Source organism: Ursus americanus, chromosome 18, assembly GCF_024610735.1.
Source record: "Ursus americanus isolate L20-20 chromosome 18, mUrsAme1.1.p, whole genome shotgun sequence".
Classification (NCBI taxonomy): domain Eukaryota; kingdom Metazoa; phylum Chordata; class Mammalia; order Carnivora; family Ursidae; genus Ursus; species Ursus americanus.
Window position 1 is genome coordinate 5,846,091 of NC_142144.1, and position 17,726 is coordinate 5,863,816.

Below are 17,726 nucleotides of genomic sequence, written 5' to 3' on the forward strand. Positions count from 1 at the left end.
ACCCTGACTCCTCCTTCTTTCTTTCTATCCAACCCGGCAGGAAATCTGCCAGCACTACCTTCAAAATGCATCCAGACTGGACTCCTCTCGACACCTAATGGCTACCCACCTGGTCCAGGCAGTCAGGGCCACCCTTGCTGTCAATGGTCTGTTCGCATGGCTGGCAGGGTGAATTTGCCAGAGTATAAATTGGATTGTGTCCCTCCTCTGTCCAGAGCCTTTACAGTAGCCCCATCCCTCTCAAGGTAAAAGTTGAACAGTAGCCCATCCCTCTCAAGGTAAAAGTCGAGATCATTACGGTGGCCTCCATCCAGCTCCCATCGCTCTGGTGACCATCTCCTGCTACCTCTCCCTTGCTGACTCTGCTCCAGCGCATTTCCTCTTTGCCTGCTCTTCAAACACACTTGGCTTATTCCTGCCCCAGGGCCTTTGCACCTGCTCATACCGCTGCCTGAAATGTTTTTCCTTGCAATATTCTCATGTTCATCCCTCCTTCACCTTCTTAAATTTTGCTTGGCGAAACAGCCCTGGACTCCCAGCCTGAAACTACAAACATCTTCTCCCTCTTCTGGCTTTATTTTTCTCCATAGATCATACTTTCCGTCAAAGTTATTCACTAACTTTCTGTTTATCATCTGACTACCCCAATCCACCACCATGTTTCCAACGGGCCTGGCATGGAGAGGCTTTCAGTACATACTGGTTAAATGAATGAATTCCAGATACTTATTGAGCACCTATTTTGTACCAGGTGCTGATCTGCAATGCAGTGGTGGCCAAGACAGTGCCCCACGGGGCTCAGACTCATGGGAGAGCAGACACTGAAGGACTGAGATGACTACATGACAGGTTGACACACAGGGGCCGTGTCCAGGAGGCCCTGCCCAGTCCTGGAGTGGGGGTCAGGGAGGGCTTTCTGGAAGAGAGGTCTAACGACCAATCCAGCTCTTGCTGGGTGGGAAAGGTCTAGGGCCTCCGGCAGACTCGGGGACCGAGTAGAGAGGGGCTGAAGGCAGCGTCACTTCCACAACGAGCACCTTTACCCCCAGGGCTGTAAGCCCACCTGTCTCCAGCCCAGCTAGGCTCTGGGCTGGGGGCGCCCAGTGAGGGCAGGGGCACCGAGGGTGGGGCTGGGCTAGGGAAGCAATCATACCATCCTTCCTCCAGGAGATCTTGGGGAAGGGGATGCCTCGGCATTCACAGGATAGCCTCGCAGGTTGCCCCTCGGTCACGGTCAGGGTGCGGGGTTCCCTTGAGGGGAACACAGGAGGCACTGAGGAAGAACAGAAGAACAGAGAGAGAGATGGGATGAGTGCTAGGCTGCGAAGGGAGAGGGATGGGCAACAGAGAAAGCCTGTATCCTGGAACCACCGAGGCAGCATTCCCCCCGGGGGGCAGGAGAGCCAGCCGCAGCAGGGGCAGGGGGAGGGACCCCAGACCAGCCCCCAAGATTCTCACCCCAGACATTTAGGTTGTAGTGCTTCTCCGAGCGGCCCGCCTGGTTCAGCGCCTCACAGGTATAGCGGCCTGCATCCCCCACTTCCGCTCTGCTCACCTGGCCAAGAGCAAGCGGGGGCAGCACAGAGATGGGGTTACCCCTGGACAGAGTGACCTTGGGCAGGACACTTTACCTCGCTGCATCTCCCCCCCACCTGGAACCCGGAGGCAATGACAGCACCTCTCCCACCTACTACACCATGACGTTTCCAGAAGCTATGGCTTGTGCTGGCCTGACATGGGCCAGGCACATGGAATGGGCTCCCCAAATGGCAGCCCTGCCAGCCTCACCCCACTTCCTATCCACAGCCCGGCCCTGCTAAGGATGGTGGGTATGTGGCTGGGCCAGTCCTTCTCCTGCCTATAATCTGCTCCTGACCTCTTTGGGAAGTCCAACAACACACCAGAAGGGAAGGTGGAAAATGAAGGATGGGGACAGGAGATCCTGTCCTCAGAGGTCAGATCCTGACAGAGGGGGTGATGAAGCTAGGTCGTGGCTTTGAACAATGTAGGGAGGAGAGGAGGGCATTCCAGGCAGAGGAAACCAAATCAAGGTGCTCCGAGTTGGGAACGATCACGTCACAAGGTGGAGAGCGGTGATCACGTCCCCCTGTTCCCTAGCTGACATGGATGAGAAGTTCTAGGGGCTGGCTTTCTTTTCATAAGAAAGGAAAAAGGTGGCAAGGTGCTTAAAGGTGACAGACCTGAGGCCCGTGTGGTCAGGACACTGCCTAAGGTGGCAGAGCCAGCAGGAGGTGGGGCAGAAATGTAAATCCAGGCTGACCCCAGAGTCCCTGACCCTAACCCACCCTTCCCTCGCTGGGCCAGAGGCCCGATGAAGGGCTCTAACACCCAAAGGCCAGGAGGCTTTTGAACAAAGAGCGAAAAACGGTTGGAAAGAGAAAGTCTCAGCTTTGTGGGGACTGAGGGAGGGCCTCCAGCGGCTTCTTACCAGGTCAGGAGGGCGTGCCCCAGGGCCTGGGTCACACTGAGCGGAACTGCTCTCACTGGGGCACCCGCAGGCCCCACCCCGCCCAGGGCTAGCTCTGCTGTGCGTGGAATCCCCGCCGGCACCCCCAGAGGCCACCCACCTCCAACAAGGCCTTGTCTGGGGAGAGGTGGACGCCGGGCCTCGGCTCCAGGGGGCGGCCATCCTTCCTCCAGCTCAGCACGGGAGGGGGCACGGCTTGGCTCCGGCACTCCAGGGCCACAGACTCGTTGGCCACGACGGACACGTTCAGCTCTTCCCCGAGGATGCTTGGGGGCGCTGTGGCAGGGGGCAGGAGAGGAGCCTCAGGCAGGCGGGTGGGACCGGGGTCGGCACCAGACGATGGGGAGTCAGCTTTAGGAGGGGGCCTCTGTCTGGAGCTGTAACCCTCTTATCCTCCCCTCCAGGACCTTCCCAGTCCTGCTGCAAATCTGAATAGGCTGGTGGGTCATAACAAGGTCAATCTCCCACGTGCGGCTTCGTGTGTTAGCTGTCCGAGATGATACCATCGAGGGAGAGGGGGTAAAGGGGACCCAGGATCTCTCTGTACTAACTCTTACAACTGTGTGTGAATTCACGATTATCTCAAAAAAATTTTTAAAGAAATATAGATATCTTTATTTTTTTAAGTTTTTTAAAAAGCAGATCCCCAAGGCACCTTTTCCCCCGGTACAAAAATGACCAGAGCAGTGTCGGGGTTAGGAAGGCAGGGTCTGGAGTCACAGCTCCTGGGTGGAGTCCTGTGTCTACCACTCAGGCACTGTGTGAGGCCCTGGAGATGTTACTCAGCCTCTCTGGACCTCGATTTCCTCATCTGTACGATGGGATTAAAGTAAGTACCCACCTCATGGGGGCTCCGTGAGATTAAACACAATGACACAGTGAGTACTTTGGTACACAATCCCTGTTAGCTATCACTCCCGCAAAGGCAAAGAGCTAGAATGGACGGCTGCCTCACCCCTCCTACCCGAGGCTCTACGTTTCCCAGAGTTCCCTCATGCACCTGTGCAGACCTCCACAAAATCCCGGAAGAGGAATTGTTAAAACAACAGTGACTGTAACCGTGTGCTTCGTGAGGGCAGCGAATCCCATGACACCCTCTAAGGGGGGGTGCTATCTTTGCCCCAGTTCACAGATGAGGAAAGGGAGGCTCAGGGACCCCTGGGTGGCTTAGTCAGGGTAAGTGCCCGACTCTTGACTTCAGCTCAGGTCATGATCTCAGGGTCGTGGGATTGAGCCCTGCATTGGGCTCTGCACTCAGTGCCGAGTCTGCTTGTCCCTCTCCCTCTGCTCTTCCCCCTGATCTCTCTCTCGAATAAATAAATAAAATCTTCAAAAAAGAAAGAAAGAAAGAGAGAGAGAGAAAGAAAGGAAGGAAGGCAGGCAGGCGCGCTGGCTCAGAGAAGCAGAGTGACTGGCCCAAGCTCACGGAGCTAGGAAGTGGCAGAGGCAGGATTTGAACCCCACATCTATGACACTCACAAGCTCCAAACACCCACCCCACTGCCTTTCTGGAACGGAGTTACCCCCTTTCACCTAGGACAGTGAGAACATCGATTCCTGACATGAGCGGGTACTCTTCCTGCCACGTCTTGCTCCTTCTATCTGTTCCCTGAACACAGAGCTCCCGGCTGTGCAGGCCACCCGCCCACCCACCTGTCCACGACAGGGGAGCTCACCTCCAACTGACCCCCATGTGAAGGCAGCCAGGGTCTCAGGCTGGCGCCCCCCACGTCTAACTGCCCCTCGCCCTTTGGGCCTGGTGGGGGCGCCCCCAGCCCCAACTTCTTGAGCCACTGGCCTGGACCAGATGGCACCCCAAGCCTGAGACTCACTGTGGACATAGAGCACGACGTCCCGGCGGTCCTCGCCCACCGCACTCACGGCCACACAGGAGTAGCTGCCCGAGTCCGAGGCCCGGGCACTGGCCAGGGTGAGGACCCGGCCCCCGGGGAAGACCTGTGCCCCCAGGAGGAAGCCCACGTGAGCTTATGCACCTCAGGGGGCAGCACCCACACCTTCACGCACTGGCCCTGATGCCAGGCACACCTGGGCAGCAGCCTCCACACCCCAGAGCCCCCCAAGGGGCAGGGGAACCGGGAGCTGCGCCCGGACCTTGGGATGGCTGCTGGCTGCTGGGCAAACTACATCATGCTCCGAAAGAATCCTCCGGAACAGCATTACAGCTAGTGAGCCCTTGCAACGGGGCTGAACCCCAAGTATAAGACAGATGCACAACCGACTTCAAAGAGAACAAAAGGAAAAATGTAAAATATCTTAGTAATTTCTATGTTGATCATGTGATGAACAGATTCTTGGGTAGTTTGGGTTAACTAAAATAGGTCATTAAGTTGGATTTCACTTATTTCTTTCCACTCATTTGAATGTGGCTGCTAGAAAATTTAAAATTACATATATGGCTCATGGTGCCTGGGCGGCTCAGTCGGTTGAGCACCCGACTCTTGGTTTCTGCTCAGATCATGGGATCGAGCCCCGTGTTGGGCTCCGTACTCAGCGTGGAGTCTGCTTGAGACTTTCTCTCCCTCTCCCTCTGCCCCTCCTCCCCATGCGTGCTCTCTCTCAAATAAATAAATAAATCTTTTTAAAAATTACATGCAAAGCTCGTATTGGTGGCATCATTATGTTTCTGGAGACCATGCGGCTCTAGACACCCCATTTAGCAGCTCTCCTTCCTCCCTCCAGCGAACTGTCCTTGGCAGCCCGCTTCTCCCTCACCCTGGAGCTCCCAGGGCCTGACCTCTGCTCCTAACACCTACTGAGGCACCAGGGAGGAGAGCCAGGGCTGCCCAGCCTGCTGACCTGGAGGCCCGAGGCCCCTGCAGTGGACACGGGGTTTCCATCCTTCAGCCATATCAGCGTGGGGCTGGGGGCTCCGGTGGCATTACAGGTCAGCCGGACCGGAGCGTTGAGCAGCACGGGGCCTGGCAGGCTGGGCGGCAATGTGATGCGTGGAGGCACTGCAGGTGGGGGTGACACAGGGCACAGGGTGAGCCCCACTGAGGGCAAAGCCGGCAGGGCCCCGGTCAGGAGAGCCCACAGAACACACAGCCACAAACAGAAGTGCGGGGACTGCCACTCCCAACAAGGGTCCCTCACTCCACAGTTCCCAAGGTGTTCATCTCATCCTTACAATACCACCATGAGGCTTCTACAGATGGGATACTGGGAATCAGAGAGGGCAAGTCACCTGCCCAAGGCTGACCAGATAGAAAATGACAGAAATAGCACTTGAACTTGGGTCTTCTGGTCAGCATGAGGTCATTATTATGGGGATGGCGTGGGGTAACAAGGCTGAGGACCCCTGGGTAGGGTAGGTGGATGGATGGATGGATGGATGGATAGATGGACGGATGATGGATGGACAGAGAGACAGATGGTGGGTGGATAGAGAGATGATGGATGAAGGATGAATGATGGATGGATGAATGATGGATGGATGGATGGAAGGAGAGACGATAGGTGGATGGATGGATGGATGGGTGGATGGATGGATGGATGAACAGACTGGCAGAGAAATGAATGGAGGGACAACTTTTTGGAGAAAGACCCCTTTAGTCCCAGGGCAGCTCACCATTGACCCGCAGCCCAAACCGCAGCTCTGTGATGCCTGCCACGTTGGACGCCACGCAGCGGTAACTCCCGGCATCAGAAAATCGTGCCCGCTCAATGCGGATAACTCTCCCGTCAGCTGACACCGTCACTCCCTTCCGGGCAGAGACAGGCTGGCGGCCCTTGAACCAGGAGATATCTGGGGAAAAGAAGAGAGGTGCAAGCAGTCCGGCCAGCCCTTCAGACTGCTCCTGGGTAATAAGCATCTACAAAGGGCTTTCGGGGGGGGTGCACAGGGCGAGCCTTTATTTCAGGCACTGGAGCAAGCCGGTGTTCTCAAAAAAGAAGGCTGGGGTGGAACAGGGCAGTGTTGTCTGAGACAGGGCACTGGCAGAGGGGACGTTCCCTGGGATGGAGGCTGGGGTAGCCAGGAGCGAGGAGAGTCAAAGCCAGCCCGACCCGCCTCACCTCTCCCTGCCAGGAAACCATCTTTAGAGGGAAACATGCCGCATTCTAAATCAGCACCCTTGTAAGCATGGGCCTTACATCCTGCCAGCGCCCACCCCGTCGGCCGAACACTCACACCTAGCTCCGAGCGCCTGGCCTTTCCCCAGCGGCTGGTCTAGAGAAGAGCCCCAGACAGACAACAACTCAGAGATCCTGGTCCCGGGCCCAGGCCCCAGGCCATCCTGTGAGATTGCAAACTCTGAACAGAAGCCCCCTGCACGCTGGCTTTAGATACCAGTGCAAAAGCTCTGGGCCCTGGCAGTGACTGGCATATTGAGAAGGAAGCAAGGAAAGTTGAGAAATAGGGGGAAAGCCTACTGAGTGCTTGCTGTTCCGTCCACAGCCCAAGTGGTGCCTGGGGCACCGGCCAGCCTCATTAGATGGGGAGCTTGGGCCAGCTGGAGACGGCTTGCAGCCCAGAGGAGGGGGTCTTACCAGGAGGGGGCACGCCCGAAGCCAGACACTCCAAGGTTACTGAGGCATTTTCCAGCACTGCCTTGTTCAGCGGGCCCGGCTCAATGTTGGGGGGCACTGGGGAGACAAGGAGAGCCCTGGCTTGGTGGATGAGGGTTCCGGCAGCTCATCCCAGCCATCCCTGATGTCCCTCCCCAGCCTTCCCGAAGGGTCTGGGCAATAAAAGCCCCGAAAGGCTCATGTCCTCTGAGGCAGGAACCCCACTCCTGAACCGGCACAAGAACAAGGCATTGGGCTGCGATCTTTACGGAAGGGGCACAACGGGGACAACCCCATCACCCAGCTCTGCTGGGACAGCCGACAGCTGGTATGGTGGAAAGTGACAAGTCCAGAGGTTTGCCAAGCACGCAAGGACGTAGATGAACCCAAGAATGAATAAGACAAGCAAAAGTTGAGTATGAATGCAGACAAGGACATGCTGTTTTTAAAATCCCATCCCCCCCTGAAACCGCAGGGCAGCCCCGGGGGCGCTCGCGGGATCACCCACCATCCAGCACCCTTGTCCTCACCCAACACCTTGAGAGCCACGTCCCTTTTGCTCTCGCCAGCCAGGCTAGTGGCAGCGCAAGTGTAGACGCCTTCATCCCTCAGGTCCACCTTCTCGATCTGGGGGGGGGGGGGGGTGGTGGCAGAGTGTGTGCCGTGGGGACACAGGGCCCCAAACTGGAGGGTGGTCAGGGAGATGCTGGGACGTGGGGAGCAGCCCGGTTGCTGCAGACCCCAGGGGCGGGAGAAAGGAGTCAAGGGGACAGTTCGGCTCTGGGGGTGGAGTTCTAAGCTCTGCATTTGGATTCCAGGGATACTTCCCTTCCCCCCACTATGTCCCTCTGATAGGTGAAGCCACCTAGGACCCCCTCCCCTCCTCAGGCCCACCACGCAGCCCTCATCCTGCCCCCAGGCTGCCAGGACCCCCCTTGGGATCACCAGAACCTCTAAAAAGCAGCCCCTCCACCTGTGTCCAGTTGCCCCACCAGCCCTGGGGCCCCTGAACGTACCTGCAGTTTCCCCCGCAAGGCTGCCAGGGCCACCCCATCCTTCCACCAGCGGAGACTTGGGGTGGGTACCCCAGTCCCCACACATTGGAGGGTCACAGGCTGCAGGAAAGGGACTGTGATATTGTCGCCCCCAACGATGGCCACCTGTGGGAGCTCTGGGCAGGCGGAGAGGCAGGGAGGGCCCAGGTCAGGGTCAGGAGGGGTGCAGTGAGCACCCAGCCATCCCCTCAATGCCTGGGGAGTAGGGAATGTCCTTAGAGGGCCAGCCTCTGGCCTCCATCCTCTCAACAGACGCTTGGCTTATGGGGAGAGCACCAGACCAGGAGCCAGCAGAGCAGGTCTTCCCCTTTAAAATTCTCCTACCCATCCATTCACCCATCCATGTGTTCATCGAGCTTCTATTCTGTACCAGGCTCAGGGGTATAGCAGAGAACAGTGGTATAGTGCTGCCCTCCCAGAGCTCCCAGAGCTGGGCAGGGGACATGGACAACCCAACAGGCAATTTTAATACAGTGGGTGGTAGGCTATGGCCACGGCAGGCTAGCTAGTGCAGATTAGAACCACAGTGGGATCAAGGAGGGCTTCCTGGAGGAAGGGGTGCTTTAGGACAAACCTGAAAGATAGGGAGGTGCTAGACAGTCGAAGAGGAAGGAGAATGTTCCAGGCAGAGGAAACAGTATTTGGAGGCTTGGAGGTGGGAAAGCTGATATATTTAAGAATTGAATGAAGTTCGGCACGGTCAACACAAAGAGGGCGAGTGAAGAGAGGGTGGGCTGGGGAGGGGAGTGAGGGCCTGTGGACAGGACGTGTGACAAGTATGGAAGCAGCTGAGGCCAGCCTCTCACACCTGAGTCTCTTTGGGGAGCTGGAAAGTCCGCCGAGAAACACTGTCTAGAGAAGACCAGCCCTGGGCCCTTCCTTCATCCACCAGGCCGACCGTCAGGCACAGATGGCCATGACCCCCTGGCTCTGCCCCCCCCCCCCCCGTAGCTCAGGCTGCCCACACCCCCTCACCGTGCACGGACAGCTCCACCTCAGCCCCGGTGGTGCCCGCCTCGTTGGTGGCCTGGCAGGCGAAGAGGCCCGCGTGGTCCAGTTCCACGTGGTTGATGCGCAGCGTGGCCCCCCCTGAGGCCACCTGCACCCCAGCCAGCTCCTCGGCTGGGCGGCCATTCTGCAGCCATCTGAGGGGGGTGGGGAGGGGGACATGTCGGTCAGCCTGAGGCCAGGGAAGCCAGGGTAGGCAGGATCTCCCAGGCTCTGCGGCCTCCTTCATATTCCCAGGAAGGGGGAGTGTCTCCCATCCCCACCAACTCCCCCAGCACGCAGTCTCTGCCTGCCCCCACCCCAGCCCTGGCCTCCACCGCCCCATACGCACTGGAGAGTAGGCACGGGGGAGCCAGAGGCCTGGCAGGGAAGTTCCAGGGGCTGTCCCACGAGGGCGGTCACCTGGCCTGAGCCTTCAGCCACCAGGAGCTGTGGGGGCACTGGGGACAGGACCCACAATTGGGTGTTTGGAGCTGAGCAAACCCAAGTCCCCAGCACCTTCCGAGCAAGACCCAAACCTCACCCTTCAAGTCCCCTAGGAGGCCTTCCGGGACCAGAGAGTGAGTGGCCCTTCTGGTCTCCCCACAGGCTCGGCCTGTATATTAAATATCTGTCTCCCCACCAGACTGAGGCCTCGGGAGTCTCGTCTGCCTCGTTCTCTGCTTTCTCTCCAATACCACATGGGCCTGGCCCAGAGGTGATGCCTGAGAAATGTCTGTCAAATGGAAGAAAGCAGGCAAAGACCCACCCCACCCTGGAACCAGGGCCCACAGCCTAGCTTTGGGCCTCAGGGAGTCCTTGACAAATGTCTGGCCCGTCGGCCAGGCACATCTGGAAGGCAGAGTGGGGTCCTGTCCCAAGTGACCTGGCTCGGGGTCCCGAGCAGGAAGAGAAAGCATGATCCTGGGGCTCAACCCCGCCCCCTCACGGCTCTGCAGGACCTCCAGCCCAGATCTGTGTGTTCATCTGTCTTGTGCAATATGGGGACACTGGGCCTTCACCACCTTGTGTCCCCGCAGGGGCTGCAGGGACCCACACACAGTGTGTATAGGAAGAGCAGTCCACAGCCCAGGTGACTCAGAGGGGACAGTCCCTGGCTTACCCTGCACTTCCACGGAATACTGCAGCACGGCCTCCCCAGCGGGGCTGCTGGCCACGCAGCTGTATTGGCCTCCGGACGCCTCCCTCAGGCTCTCCAGGCTCAGCACGCTGCCTCCCGCTTCCAGCCACGTCTCGTTGCTCTCTGCCACGGGCAGCCCCTCGTGGTGCCAGGAGAGGGTGGGGAGTGGATGGCCTCTGGCCACACACTCCAGAGCCAAGGGCCTCCCAGCCACAGCCTTCACCACATGAGGCCCTCCTCCAGAGCCCTCGATGGTGGGCGGGACTAGGGAAGAAGCAGGGGGCTGCTCAGGACCAGAGGGGGACACCTGTCTGCTCCCCGCCCAGCAGGCCAGCGCAGGCCCCTCGCACTGCCTGCTCCTGCTTCCCTGGCTGGAAGCATTCTCTCCCTCCGTCCCTGGGCTGCATCCCTCCCCCCACACTGCTTGCCTCTTCACTCCATCCCTGTCACCCCTGCGAGCTCCCCAGGCACAGAACAAGAGCTTGTCTGTGTGTGCCTCTGTGTCTGCACACAGTAGGTCTCTATTTCTGCAGAACTCAAAGTGATGGGCTCCCCAGGGCCTGAGACCAGAACCGCTGCTCCTTCAGGAACCTTCCCTGGTCTGAGGAAGTGGATGCCTGGGGCAGGCCGAGCCCAGAGGGCCTGGTCTGTGGGGGTTCAGCCCTCAATGGCCAAGGGGGTAGCCAGAGGGGGACTTCTCTCTTCCCTCTGGAAGGGCCCCCCGTTGCGGAGACCATGGAGCCATCGCCAGAGGGCATGAGGACATGACTGCCTGGGATGAGCTTCTCAGTCTTGTCTGGGTCACAAGCCCCTTTGAAAATTGTATGAAAATGCCTTTTCCACTCCATTTCCAGGAGGTCCCCCGATCCCCAAAGGAGAGGCCCCGAGATGGCAGCTGGGTGCATCGTCAGACGCTGTTGGTGAGCCCCACATAGCCCGGCTTCCCTTCAGGACCCCCGTGGCTCCAGCCCCCAAGCCCTCCTCATCTTCGGGGGCCAGAGCTCTGGAGCTGAGTCTTCTCAAGGGGACAGGATGACCCCACCGGTCTACATTCTGGGTCTCAAGCTTCACCTGCTCAGACTCCATCGCTGCCCACCCACACTCAGTTTTTCCTCCCCTCAGAGCCCAGCCCCTCAAGGTGGGTCTACACCCAGGTAAACAGCACAAGATATACATTCAGACCCCGGTCCACACACCATGAATCAGGTCGCATCACCTCCTAGCAAGTGACCCGCGGCCAGCCTCTCACCCCAGAATCCCCTGCACGCATGGGTAAGTGGGAGACAGGGAGACAAGGGCCCAAGCCCCTGAGCCCTGATGAAATGAGCTGATGCTGTGAAAAGCCCCAGGGGCCCCGGCTCACAGTGAGAGATTAATGAAGAGCAGTTAATTATTCACTGAAGAGCACTGGAAAGCGCTAACCCCAGAGCGAAATGTGCATTCTCCCCTTGACTCTGCCTGGGCCCCCAGACAGGCCCTTCCATCCCCGGGCCTCAGCAGCCTCCCTGTCTGAGTGAGGGAAGCTGGATAAGCCAAGATGGCCATTCTCCCCAGGGAACTCTAGTCTCATTATCCTGGGCCTCTGGCCACTCCCCCTCGGCGACTATTGAAGACAGGCCCACCCCCACCCCGGCACTGCCCACCCCAGCTGACTGCTGCTCAAGGCAACCCCTGGCCGCTCACCATAAACCTCCAGCCTGGTGCTCTTCTCTGTGACCCCCACGGGGTTGCTGGCCTGGCAGGTGTAGGTGCCGGCATCCACGCCCCGGGCCCTCGCCAGCTGCAGCTGCCGGCCTCCCCTGGTGTAGACAGCTTCAGTGCTGCGTGGGAGGGAGGCCCCATCCTTGAACCATGTGATGTCAGGAGCAGGCACTCCTCGGGCCTCACACAAGAACCGCACCGGGCGGCCCTCCATGACGGCCACCTCACTCGTCTCGTTGGAGCCCCAGATGGTGGGAGGCGCTGAGAAGGACAACGGGGAGTGCTGGTCACAGGGAGCCTCCCCAAGGTGGCTGGTGTCCCAACCCCAGAGTGGTAATCACATGCCTGTGGCCCACAAGCTCTTCACGTGTCACTGGCTCCTACCGGGAGGTGTGGAATGCATGGGGCATGGGGATAGAAGAGGGCCTGGGGACAGATGGGGACAGGCCTCTCGGGACCTGCTGATGTGGGACCCGGTCATCACAAGAGGTGTGGAGTTGCCAGAGGAACCACAGGTCTGGGCTCTGGACTCACTCTGCCTCTAACTCCCTGCATGACCGGGCACAGGTCACTTCCCCTCTCTGGCTCTCAGTCTCCAAAATCAGGGGTTCACCACTGGTGACACGCACGGTGATCCTGGGGCCGTGTGGGCACAGCATGAAACAGCACTGCATTTCAGGACGGAACAGCTCCGCCCTTCCCAAACTCCTTCCAGCCTGATTACAACAAAGGGAAAGGCGGGGTTTGGCGGTAGACTGTATAGGTAACCCTTCTAGTACTTTCTGTATCAGCGCTCTCTTGCTGCTTTTGTTTTCACAGCTTCTTCCCTGGAGGCCAGGTGGCCCTGGTTTCCCACTTACAGTTGAGATATTAAATATCCTTTTAAATAAGTATTTTTCCATGTAAGACGAAGGACTCGACTTAAAGAAACGATCATTCCGAGCAGGATCAGGAATAGGAAAGCTGTAAAGCTGAGGTTGGGGACAATGGGATTTGGGACCGCTGGGCCAGATTCCCTATCCCTCCCCCCAGCCTTACTGGCCCAGAAGACTCCTCCTCCCCTCTCTGTCCCATCCTCCCTCCATGCAGCAGGCAGCCGAGGCTGGGGGGGTCGTGGGGGGCAGCTCACCCTGCATTCTGAGCTGGAAGTCCTTGGCCTGCTGGCCGGCGGGGCTGAAGGCCACACACTGGTACCGTCCCTCGTCCCCCAGGTGACTGCTGGTGATTCTGAGAACCTGGCCGTCTTCCTGGAGCTGGACTCGAGGGTCTCCTGGGAGGACGGGCCTGGAAGGGCGGTCATGAGAACACCAGCAGTTAGGGCTGGGCTGTGCAGAGGGGGGCCTGCCACTGGTGAAAAGCGATGTCACCGGAGAGGTGCCCGTCCACCGAGGAATGCCTACAGTGGAATGTTGCTCGGCCATGAAAAGACACGAAGTGCAGGCGCACCTCACGTTTTTATGCAGTGCAGATACTGTGTTTCCTACACATTGACATTTTGGGGCAAGCCTGCATCGAGCCAGCCTGTTGGCACCATTCTTCCAATGGCATAGGCTCACTTCGTGTCTCCATGTCATGATTTCGGCCATTCTCACACTACTTCAAACTCTCTCTTTATTATTATATTTGTTGAGCTGTGATTTGTAACATCTATTTGTTACGCGTGATGACGACTCGCTGAGAGCTCAGATGACGGCTAGCACTTTCTAGCAATCAGCTATTTTTTTTTTTAAAACATCTTACTTTTTTTGTGTTTTATTTTTAAAGATTTTATTAACTTATTTGACAGAGAAAGAGAGCACAAGTAGCCAGAGCAGCAGGCGGAGGGGGAGAAGCAGGCTCCCCACTGAGCAAGGAGCCCGACACAGGGCTCGATCCCAGGACCCCGGGACCATGCCCTGAGCCAAAGGCAGATGCTTAACCCACTGAGCCACCCAGGCGCCCCAAGGAGGCACATTGTTTTTTAGACACAATACTGTTGCATGTTCAACAGACCGCAGTGGAGTGTCACGTGACTTTCGTGCGCGCTGGGAAACCAACAAATTCATTTGATTCGCTTTATTGCCAGATTTGCTCTCTTGCGGTGGTTTGGAGCCGAAGGTGTGGCATCTCTGAGATGTGCCTGAACCCGTCCCTGCTCTGGCATGGAAGAACCCCCAAGAACTGTGTGTTACGTTAGAGACGCCGGGCACAAAAGGACACATACTATATGACTGCATGGAATTTATCTGAAGTACAGGCAAATCTATAGAGAGAAAGCAGACTAGTGGTTGCCGGGGGCTGATGGGTATGGTGTCCCCTCTTGGGACGATGAAATGTTCTGGTAACTAGAGAGAGGCGACCGATGGTGTGCCCCACTATGTGTGTACTAAATACTAGTGACATGTGCACTTCAGAATGGTTGATTTTATATTTTGTTGTGAATTCTACCTAAAAACAAAAACAAAAACAAAAAGTTTACAACAAAAAGCAAGACTGGCTAAGTAATGAGAAAATCCTGCCGGGGGGGAGAGAAGAGTGTCCCCTGAGTCACGGCAGGTGGGGGCGGGAGGTGTCCCATGCTGCCCTCTGCTGCCTGGGTCCTGGGGGGCACACGTGATGCTGGTCAAGCTTCCTTGCTGAGTTCGCCCTCCCAAAGGCCCCCCTCCACCATGCCATGCCATCCACGGGGAAGACCACTCACTGCCCGTCCTTGGTCCATTCCACCTGGGGCGCGGGGACCCCCGAGGTCCAGCACTCCAGCTCCACCTTTGCACCAGCCAGACCCAGCACCTCCTGGGCAGCCCCGGCTCCCAGCACGGAAGGAGGGACTGGGGGGCGAGGGGCAGAGGGGTGAAAACTCTTCAAATCCTGCACAGGCAAAGGCCCTGTGGTGGGCCTTCATCTGCGCAGATCTGCAGACTGCTGCACACTTCCCTCCCCATCTGTCCTTCCCTTGAAGATCTCCGGCTGGATTGGGACCCTGCTCTGTACCTTCTCAGCTCCTGATATGACTTTTTTGTAGCACATAACACAACACTAATTACAGGGTTAATCATGTGACTGTCTAATGTCTGTCCCGAGAGAGCTCTGTGAGGACAGGGACGGGGTCTGTTGTGGGCCCCTCTGTGACCCTGACACTCAGCAGTCGAAGTCCCCCTCCTCCCCAGCCCCCACAAAAGGGTAGGGGCTCAGGCCTCACTCACTGAGCACGAGGAGATCGAAGTCCCTCTGGGCAGTCCCAGCCTGGTTCTCCGCCCGGCAGGAATAGAGGCCAGAATCGCCCTCCTGGATCCTGGGAAAGTGGAGGGCCCGGGGCTTGTCCAGGAGTCGGTAACGGCCCGTCTCAGGGATCTGGGCAGGAGAGGCCAGATGGAACTGGTGAGAGGGATCTGGCCACTCCCCAGCATCAGCAGTAAGAACCTGAGGCCCAGAGAGCCAGTCGGTGACTTGGAAACTGGGGCTTCTGACTCCCAAAAGTGCCATGCCCCCTCCACCATGCAGCCCCCCAGGCTTCTTTGTGGGAACGCAGTCCTCCACTGCCCAGTGCATTACCCAGAACACCTGTCACATCTCCTTGCCACAACCGGCACATGCAGGAACCCATCCAGAAGGTCCATACCCTATCCAAATCCCACCCACAGCCCGGCCCCTCCAGAGGACACCCACCGGCTGCCCATCCTTGAACCACACAATCTCAGGGGCTGGAAAGCCATTCGCGTCACACTCCAAAGTCAGGGACTGCCCGGCCATGCCTGACAGGTTGGCCCTGCGCCCATCTTCCCGGATGCTAGGGGGCACTTGGGAGCAAAGAGAAGCAGAGAAGCTGTCCCCTCCCTGGAGAGCCACAGCTACCCAGACCCCTTCTGGGCTGCTCTTCCTGGCCTGGACAGGCAGTCCCAACTCCTGCCCTTCCCCAGATTCTGGGGTCCCAGGATGCCCACCGCAGTCCCTGATCTGGCCACCAGGAGCCATGTGGACCTGGGAATGCCTCAGCAGCCCACACTGGGACCCACGTGCCCCCCTAGTCCCTGAGCACTGTGCCACTTTCTCTAACATTCGGCTTTGCAAGAGGCCGGAGCCCCCAGATCTATCTGGTTCTACTTACAACCTGTTGTCATGGTCACCTGGGAGGGACCCCCGAGTCGTATTCTCTGAAGGTGGGGCCTGGTATATCTTTGAAACAAACTTCCCAGGCAAGTCATTAAATAGCAAGCCAGGGTGGCTCGCAGCCTGCCCCACCGTGAGCTCTTGGGCCCTGGGGAGATGGTGCCGTCGCACCTGGGTGTCCTGGGTGCCACTGGGAGGTGTGTACAAGCCATCCCCTACTCTGAGGTCCCTGCTTACCATAGACCACCAGCTTGGCTCTCCTGGACGTGGAGCCTGCCTCATTGGTGGCCTGGCACTCATAGTCTCCGCTGTCAGAGGGAGAAACTGAGGCCAGGAACAGGGAGCCGTCATCCAGCACCTCCAGGCCCGGCCGGCCACGCAGGGGCTCTGAGGATGGGCCCTTCCGCCATGTGACCTGTGGCTTGGGCGTCCCTGGCAGGGCACATGGAGTCATCAGCATGAGCACCCTGTCCTCTTTCCCCTCTGCACCCACGTTCCCCGCCTTGCGCAGATGTCGCTGACCCTCCAGCAGTGATTCCAAGCACCTCCCAGGCTGGCAGGAGCAGCTCCCACCTGCTGCAGGCCCACTGGTCTCCCGGGCCCCCGAGCGCCACAGGCAAGGGCCCAGAGCCCTCTTCCCGGTTCCCTTCTCAAAGAGGTCCCATCATTTAGAATCATACCCCAGCCCCATTAGCTGCCCCGCGCTCCTTTCTGCCAATCACCCCCAACTTTCTACCACGCACAGGATGTCTTTACTTAGATTTCTTTTGTCTACCACCCACCTCCCCCACAAGGGCCAGGGTCTTTGCTGCAAGCCCAGGGCGCGGCACCTAGGGGGCACTAAATGAATGAGCGAGCCTGCTGTGCTCGGCACCTGGTCTGAGCGTGAAGATTGGGCTGGGCTGCTGTCCCCGCCACAGGCACGGGGCCTGGCACTGCTGGCCACAACCCCCCCAGCCCCACCGTGAGCCCCACAATCGCCCTGGACTCCGTTCTCGGACACTGCTTACGCTGCACTGCCCAAGGTCCAGCTCTGCTACCAGGCTGCGGGCTCACGTGGCCTGGCGCACAGACGATATGGAATACACGGCTGCCCCCCTGAGGCCGGGCGCACCATGGTGTCCTCTGATCGATGTTGCGGGGATGACCCGGCCTCCCGAGCGGCACACACACCTGGTAGGCAGCGGTGCCCGGTGGTCACAGCGGAGCTGGGGTCACACGTGCCTCCACCCTGCTAACGTGCTGGATGACGTCAGGACAAAAGCCCTCACCTGTCCCCTTCTTCCCCGGCGCCACGTAGGAGGGGGGCACTCCCCAAACTCCGAGAATAGCACGCTCCCACCTCCGTCACTCCCCTCCCTCACGGCCAGCATTGGTCACTGGGACCCCCAGTGCAGGCGAATCCACGTGGGCTAACTCAAAGCCCCATGCTCGCTCTCTCTGTAGACACGAGCTCTCCCGCCTCGCTCGCTTGTTTATCCTCAGCCGCGGGAGGAAGGGGTAGGCCCCCCGTTGGACGGGCACGGACCTGGCACAGCCAAGGCATCCTAGGGGTCATCTCCTTCTGGAGGGTCCCCGGCCCACCCCCTGCACCGACTGCTCTGCCTGCAGTTCTGGGACTCTGCCTGTCACCCTGAGGGCAAGGAGGGTCGTTGCCCACCCACGCGCGTCACACTCCGTGCCTGCCCGAGAGCCCGCCGGAGCCTCCCACTGCCGGGGGACTTGCTCCCCACTGTGCACA

At 58.7% G+C, this 17,726-nt stretch overlaps 1 protein-coding gene across 6 annotated transcripts in view; it reads right to left on the reverse strand.

Moving 5' to 3' along the window:
• Positions 1 to 17,726, reverse strand: part of HMCN2 (hemicentin 2) — a 150,184-nt gene that overhangs the window by 59,869 nt on the left and 72,589 nt on the right. For 5 of the 6 annotated variants that reach the window (XM_087869269.1, XM_087869270.1, XM_087869267.1 and 2 more), the window contains exons 26-43: positions 16,223 to 16,417; positions 15,545 to 15,675; positions 15,082 to 15,229; positions 14,580 to 14,706; positions 13,029 to 13,183; positions 11,882 to 12,160; positions 10,181 to 10,462; positions 9,410 to 9,518; positions 9,046 to 9,215; positions 8,032 to 8,186; positions 7,546 to 7,642; positions 6,998 to 7,093; positions 6,078 to 6,254; positions 5,306 to 5,463; positions 4,321 to 4,444; positions 2,589 to 2,764; positions 1,459 to 1,555; positions 1,154 to 1,273 (exon numbers count right to left, since the gene is read on the reverse strand). In XM_087869269.1, the coding sequence (XP_087725395.1) occupies positions 1,154 to 1,273; positions 1,459 to 1,555; positions 2,589 to 2,764; positions 4,321 to 4,444; positions 5,306 to 5,463; positions 6,078 to 6,254; positions 6,998 to 7,093; positions 7,546 to 7,642; positions 8,032 to 8,186; positions 9,046 to 9,215; positions 9,410 to 9,518; positions 10,181 to 10,462; positions 11,882 to 12,160; positions 13,029 to 13,183; positions 14,580 to 14,706; positions 15,082 to 15,229; positions 15,545 to 15,675; positions 16,223 to 16,417 (2,796 nt within the window). The remainder of the gene's footprint in view (positions 1 to 1,153; positions 1,274 to 1,458; positions 1,556 to 2,588; positions 2,765 to 4,320; positions 4,445 to 5,305; positions 5,464 to 6,077; positions 6,255 to 6,997; positions 7,094 to 7,545; positions 7,643 to 8,031; positions 8,187 to 9,045; positions 9,216 to 9,409; positions 9,519 to 10,180; positions 10,463 to 11,881; positions 12,161 to 13,028; positions 13,184 to 14,579; positions 14,707 to 15,081; positions 15,230 to 15,544; positions 15,676 to 16,222; positions 16,418 to 17,726) is intronic. The other variant, XM_087869268.1, reaches the window with a different exon arrangement.